We start from the raw sequence: 7648 nt of genomic DNA on the forward strand, positions 1-7648 counted from the left end.
CGACCACGTCGGGACTAACAGCTGGGTGTGACTTTATGTACCAGTCATAAATGAACTAATTCATTTTTTGTGACGTGTGTGGTTATTTATTGGCAGTATGCTGCCTTGTAGGAGGACACGTCTGCTCTGCGCTTTTCTTTTGAAATGACGGACTTGACCGGAAGTAGCTGTTTGTTCTGGACGGAAGTCAGCAGTCAGATAAGTTAGATGTAGTTTACACTGCGTTTTGGCAACATTTTTTAATTTGGGTGTTTTAGTCGGTTCGTTAGTTTTGTTTCACTTATTCCGGTCGGCGGTCATTTCAGTTAGCTCGGTCGGTCGGTCACAGCTAACTCTGTCACGTTTCCGTTAGTTGGCACGACAGGAAGCATCGCTAACGTAGCACTGAAGTTAACGTTAGCAGATATATAACGGACTAGCCAGCTAGCTAACGTCAGCTGTCCCAACACACAGGCCAGAAACAGATGATTATAACGGTCATTATGTATATTTATTAAACTTATATATATCCAGGAGGTTATTTAGCTTGCGGTTTGGTTTGCTCGCCCGCAGTTTCGTAACGATAACTGTTAGCAGCATTTTAGTGGGGCTAGCTGAGCTGTCGTTCAGAGAGCGAAAAAAACGGTAACGTTACGTTGTGCTCGAAACTGGCTCAGCTTTCGCTTTTCAAAGTTGATGTCTCCTGTTATAATGAAATAGCTGCGGGATAATCCAGCTGCTATGGTGTCTGCCACACCGCTGGTGAGTAAACCCCACCTAACGGGGAGTGACACACATCTGCTGTCACTTTGTCATTTCTTCACACTCGCCAACACGGCGAGGGGACTTGAAGTTTACAGCCGCAGACTGGGGCCCTTGTGGTGAAACTTGTGTCCATGCTGTCTTCCTTCACTGTCTTATCCAGCACCTGCCAAGTTGATCGACAGTCAGAGAGACGCCTGGTCCAGCATGAAGGCCCTCGGATCCAGATTCTCCTTCTATGCGGGTTTCGTGGTGGGAACCTTCACACTGTACGTGTTTCTGCGGCAGGTGTGGTTTGAGAGGACTGTGTCAGCACAGCAGGCCAGCAGCTTTGATAAACTTCATGACTACCAGCTACAGCTCGAGGAGGAGAGGAAAATATGGAAGAAGGAGAGGTCTGCTCTTTTCAACCTGAAGCACCCTCATCATAAAGGTACGACCTGTTTGTTCCTGTTTGTGCATGTGTGTGTCTTTCAGACCTGTGTGTAATTGACAAGCAAGAGTGAAAACATTGAATTTCCCCTCAGGGGGATTAATAAAGTGAATAAACTTAAACTATAAACTTAAACATCTGGCAGCTATGTGTCCAAAATATGTTCATGTAAACTAATTTAGACAGAAATACTTCAATATCATGTACTGAACTAACTTTTCTATCATTATTCAAACATTTAAATGCGACCACATTTTTCACCAAAGCCCACTGAGTCACTATATCAAGTTCCAGCTTCCTTGTACTTGCAATCCTTGCGTGCCTGACCAGGAAGTCTATCTGTTCCCCTCAGACACTGCATTCAGCTCTATGCTTTATGGTCTGATACTGAAACAAAACTTAGTGCTTAACTAGTAAACAACTTTATTGTGAAGTCCCAGTTTTTACAGTTTTTTTTTTACAACCACTTTTTTCACTCAGTACTCAGATAACAAATATAATTCAGGTTCATCTGTAGCCTGAGTGTCAGACTGAAGCTCCCAGAACCTTCAGTCTGACATGGCTTCCATTGAAGGCGATTTACAAGGGGGAGGGAATTTGATTTTTTCCCTAACCAATCAGTAGAGATCAACGACTCACCCAGAATCTGATGTCATTAGTATCCATGCCTCGGGGGTGCCGAAAACAAGCGAGCATTGCCCGTTTAAAATGTCTCCGTCGTCGTGCATGCCCAGCTGCATCGCTGTTAAATCCAGTTCAGCAGCTTCCTTAATTTGGTCCTCCATTAACGCGAGTAGTGGTGAAATACCTCGATAGCATCGTCAATGTGGTCTGTAGGATCTGTAGCGGTCGCCATTGTTGCTATCCTCACCAGTTACCCACCGGCGTACAGCTTGACATCAGCGTGGCGCTGATTGGCTAATCGCTAGACCCCCGGTGTTCATTGGTCCGTCCAGCGTTTGGACGAGATAAATCGCAAATTCTAGTCTGGGGCCGTTAGTGGCCGTTTTGGTAAGGAAACGGAACCAGGGCGAGTGAGACAGGATCTGGAATTCAATGGATGTGCCTTTCCGTAAAAATAAAAGCACCAAGCTAATAAAAATGCGGTGAAACTTTTAATTTAAAGAATATAATTTACAAGAAAAGCCCCAAGCCATTAAGTTAATCGATTTTCTTACACCCCTCATCACCCCAAATCAATGGTGCGCCAGAATTTAAAGTTTTACTATGGTGAACACTTTTAGTTTGGTGAATTTGGTGAATACCGCATCCGCTCCCTAGACCGGAACCAGAATCCAGACAAAATTCAGAGTGAATAGACACCAGGCTCTTCGCTTGAAGAGCCTGGTGACGCGAGGCTAGCAAATTCATTGAAGTATGCCAGACCAGAGATGCAAGCCTACTCAGCTGAGTGGGTGGGGTCTATGGTCTGGAACCAGGCTAGTTCATCTGTAACTTGTAAAAATTCAATGGTGGTTTGCTTTATATAGTTATAATCAGTGTTAGGTAAGTTTCTCTCAAAATGTTATGTCTTACATATTACTAGTTACCTTCATTTAAAAGTAACAAGTTACTGTACAATATAAGTTACTTTTTACATTGCTTTTGCATTACTTTAACCAAAGTGACCTCAGAAGAATGAACAGGCATTATAAATGGGTAAGGCTAATGTTTCACAGCGGGTAATCGAAGCACAGAAGCTCCAGGTTATTACAGTTCATTTTGAAGCCAGTGCTGAGCAGGTCTGACCCAGTTATGCATTCACAGACAGTGGTTACTGCTTTGCATTAAAATCCTCCGCTGATATTGATTATAGCATGAAGATATAGAACAATTAAATAGCCTGGACCGTTTAGAATAAATGAATATCCTTGAACATTGGGGATGGGCAGGCACAGGATCAAAGGGTAATAATTATGACACATGGATAAATATTTGTGAGACTATGATATGAAACACAAGAAATACATGTTGAGGTTAGCACAACAAACTGAACGGCATGTGAGTCAGTTACTATGACAAATGCAAATTGATACCCCTCCTGCTCTAGAAGTCTAAATAATTTATTTTTCCACTGCTGAACATTTGATTATTTGTTTAACACTTTTAATCTTAGAGGAAAATTTCAGTCTGTCTTCACGCTGCTGTGACACACACACACACACACACACACAATGAAAATGTCAGGGAGCAGTATCTCTTTTCTCTAATGCAGTTAAAATTAGCCTCTAGAAGTGATAACTCAGTTTCCATTGCTGGATATTTAACTATTAAATTGGACACATTTGTGCTGTAAGGGAAAGTCTGCTCTACCTGTGACTGTCTTCACTGTATCGTCAGTCCAACACAGACGCACACACACACACACACACACAGCACAATAACAAAGTCCAGGGTGACACAGCGTTGTGTCAAGTTTTGAATCACAGTGTAAATTAAAACTTACCAATAATATGAACTGGATTCTTTTAAAGAGAAGGAAGTCAAATGTGCTGATTCATGTAGGGTGTTTTTGTTTTTTTAAACCATGCAACACCTCGTCACCACCATTTATTTCCTCCCTTGGATTGTTGTTTCACCTTTAAAAGCATATTATGTTCTATTATATATTAGTGGATATTGCCACAGTGTATTATGGAGAGATTGCAGTCTGAAATCTGATATTAATGTTTATATCTCTTTACTAGGTGAGGATAGTGGCATGGCTGATGAACTGTATAAAAAGGTGCGTATTCTTTGCTGGGTGATGACTGGACCCAACAACCTGGAGAAGAAGGCTCGGCATGTGAAGTCCACGTGGAGTCGCCACTGCAATATTGTGGTCTTCATGAGCTCTGTGGAGGACCCGGACTTCCCCACGGTGGGCCTAGGTACAAAGGAGGGTCGGGACCAGCTCTACTGGAAAACAATCCGAGCCTTCCATTACGCCTACGAGCATCACATCAATGAGGCAGATTGGTTCCTCAAGGCAGATGATGACACCTATGTAATAGTAGACAACCTGCGGTGGATTCTTTCGAACCACACGCCGGAGGAGCCGATTTACTTTGGCAGAAGATTCAAGCCCTATACCAAGCAGGGCTACATGAGTGGTGGTGCAGGCTATGTGTTGAGCAAAGAGGCTTTGCGGCGATTTGTAGAAGGATTTAAAACTAACGTGTGCACTCACACTACCTCTGTGGAGGACCTGGCAATGGGGCAGTGCATGGAGAAAGTTGGGGTGCTGGCAGGGGACTCCAGAGACACTGCACACAGGGAGACATTTCACCCATTTGTCCCTGAGCAGCACCTCACTGCCAAGTTTCCTAAAAGCTTCTGGTACTGGAGCTACTGCTACTACCCCATCTCAGAGGCAAGTACAACAAACATTGCGGACTTTGTCTTTACTGTCGGCGTAGTATTACACTGGTATGAAGAAACTTAAGCACTGCAAATGTTTAAACAGACAGTGTGTCATTTTGTGTTAGCTTAACAACTACATGTTAACAGAGTTTCTGTACCCCCTTGGCTTTTTTGTTGTGAAACTGGTAGAGCCACAGTGACACTGAAAGGTTCTGAGTAGTGACTGGTTAAAACTGGGGTAGGCAGGAATGTGGAAAAGCAAAAAAAAAAAAAAATAGAATTGGAAAACCCACCCTCCCCCTGCAGCTTTCTCAGCTCTCTCCACTCCCACTAGATGACCATGTGCATATGCTTGTGTTTTATACAGTACCCAGTGTTTACTATTCATTAATTTATATAATCTACATGCAGCCCATTCACTTAGCCCCTCCTTGCCCTGTACTCTAATTGTTTATCAGACCTCAAATGAAACAAGATTTAGCCAGCTAAATGTGAACAGCTTCAATGGGAAGAGAAGGGCCAGCAGCTCAGAACCAAGCAGACAGACCTTCGGCTGAAATTCAGCCCCCAAGGGCCGGGGGTTGCAGCCAGCTGGTGGCCAGCAGCAGCACCTGGTCTAACCTGTGTAACAGCAGCAACAGAAAGTTTGCTGATCCGGTGGCGAGTCAGGGCTGTCTGGTCCCCCGGAGCTATGGCTTGCACTGGATGGAATTGAGGCTGCAAACTGGGGGTCTGTTTCTGGAGCCGCTGCCCGCTCTCCTTCCAGTGATCTGCACGTCGGGGAGTGAGGTGGAGAACACATTGTACGTTTAAGGTTCTTGTTAATGTTAGCTACAGAATCTGCAGAATGAGCTTTAAGCTCCAGTCAGCAGAAGGCTAAACTGTTAGCAACATTTTCGGTCCATCTCTGACAGGTTTCACAGATATTAACATGTTTTATTCCACTTATTTTGAGACTCTTTTTTTTGATAAGTCCATCCTCCTTTTGTTGGGTTGCTTTGCAGCGTGGGCAGTCTTTGCTGATATAGCAACTTTCTCTGCAAGATTCTCTGCCATTGAATCAGGCTTTCACAGAAGAGACATGCACACAAATCTGCAATTGTAGGACAGTCAATAGAAACACCCTCTCTTTGAAATGTGATTGGTAGAAGTCTCTCGTCACAGGCTAGGTTTTCCAAAGCTTGAAAACAGAACTGATATGTTCAAACTTTATAATAAGATTTTTGCCCGATAACGCCAAAACAAAGCTGAGCTTTAATCAGATATATGTTGTGACTTTTACTGAAAGGTGTTTTCTGAATGTGTTACCTTGTAAAACATGCAAATGTGTTCACACTTTTTTCCCCACCCATTCTAAATGTGAGACTTTGGCTCCGTAATGTTGCATAACCATATTCTCTTGTTTTTCCTCAGGGTCCAAACTGCTGCTCGGACTTGTCGGCATCATTCCACTACGTAGATGCTTCACACATGTATTTACTGGAGTACTACACGTATCACCTGCGTGCCTTTGGCTACAGATACCGTTACCAGCCCCCCACCCCGCAAGGCTATAACGTTGAGCAGTTGAGTTCCCGGGATGCTTCAGAAGGCAAAAAGGAGCCGACTTCTCAGGAGAAAGAGCGAGGAGAGGGGGATGATCCTTCCAGGACTGACAAGAGACAGGATGCAGGTCCCCCCCCTGTAAAGAAAGAACCTCCTGCTGCTCCAGCAGGCAAATAACAGTAGGACTGTGTGGGTGTGTGAAGTGAAGGGGACTGATCATTAGGTGGGGGGGGGTATTTGCTTATTCATTGATAGTCTTTGCTCATATTTCTACAAAAGTAGAAATACAGTCCACTTTGATTTGAAATGTCCCCACATGTAAGTGCGTAGCTGAAGGACTCCTACTAATGTGAATTGCGACTGCAAGACTGGTCTTAAGGCAGCCGGTGATTTATGACTTCTACCCTGGTTTTTCGAGTTTGTTAGGGTTTTTTTTTTTTTTTTTTTTTTTAAACAGCTGACTGTCCTCTTTAGAAGTTAAATGGCTTTCTGTGAGCTGCATTCATTTGCAAATGAACTAAAGCACCTTTTGAATTCATATGAGTCGGGCATAAGAACCAAGTATTTTCCAGAACCAGTTAAATTAGATTTTTTAGATGTTTTATTCTTTTCTTGACTGAAGTAAAACCCACCAAAACAACTCGATCTACCACGCTCTTGGCTTGCTGAAGCTGTTTGACTTCATTTCTCACAGATAACTAAATGCCTTGGAAGCCAATGAGAACCAGTTATATGTCCTGACCTAAATTTCTGTCAGAGAAAGAAATTTAAAAAAGTGCCTCACCTTTTACATTCAGTCAAACGCTCACTTTGTCCATAGGTGACATAAGTATTTTCTTTTGCGCATACTGTGGTTTGCATGTCAGTTTGCTGTTCTCAAACTTGTTTCGGGCTGCATTCAAAAGCATTTTCACAATACAGGCAAGTTATGTCCATGTGTTGTGTAGGAATGAATCCTCTTTGTTAGGTTGTATGTTGTGGTAGCTCTGAGAAGACTGACTTCACAAAAAAGATTTGTCTTAAATAATAATTTTAACAGTTTTATTACAAGTTTTGTTTATAGGACTAGGGCTTTAACTATTTTTTATTACTGATTAATAAGGAGATTAATTTCTTGACTAATTATTTGGCCCATAAAACAGTCTTCAAACAGCAGTCAAAAACACAAAATTAATCAGTTCTAGTGTTTCCCACAGAATTAGAATCGTTTTTCAGTGGGTCGGCAAATTTTCTGTTTGTGTGCTGTGTGCGTGTCCCTTAGTGATCAGTCTACAGTATGTCCCCTCTCTGAATTCTCTCTGAGGTTTCTGCGGGTCTGTGAATACAACACAGAGTGAACTCTTCATGAGGCTTTTTGATTTTCCTCAGCAGCAGTATGTTGAGTTTGGGTTGCGTGGTGGCAAACTGATCAGTTGATCAGTTTGTGCTCAGATCGATGTATTAGATGGGCAGCTGCTGCAGAGGCGAGTAAAAGCATAGTGCGCGGTGTCCATGGGAACGCAGCCGGTTTCAACCAAAGTAGTTTGGAAAAATGATAGACAGCGCTCAAGTGAGAGCGCTGCTGTTCCAAGAAATAGTGTTTTGCTT

At 43.0% G+C, this 7648-nt stretch overlaps 1 protein-coding gene across 1 annotated transcript; it reads left to right on the forward strand.

The window, feature by feature from the left end:
- The first annotated feature begins 152 nt into the window (after positions 1 to 152).
- Positions 153 to 6512, forward strand: c1galt1lb (core 1 synthase, glycoprotein-N-acetylgalactosamine 3-beta-galactosyltransferase 1, like b). Its single transcript, XM_049560063.1, has 4 exons — positions 153 to 741; positions 905 to 1174; positions 3862 to 4526; positions 5930 to 6512. The coding sequence occupies exons 2-4, from the start codon at positions 949 to 951 to the stop codon at positions 6236 to 6238; spliced, it is 1200 nt and encodes a 399-aa protein (XP_049416020.1). The 5' UTR covers positions 153 to 741; positions 905 to 948; the 3' UTR covers positions 6239 to 6512.
- The last annotated feature ends 1136 nt before the right edge of the window (positions 6513 to 7648 follow it).

Source organism: Epinephelus fuscoguttatus, linkage group LG1, assembly GCF_011397635.1.
Source record: "Epinephelus fuscoguttatus linkage group LG1, E.fuscoguttatus.final_Chr_v1".
Classification (NCBI taxonomy): Eukaryota; Metazoa; Chordata; class Actinopteri; order Perciformes; family Serranidae; genus Epinephelus; species Epinephelus fuscoguttatus.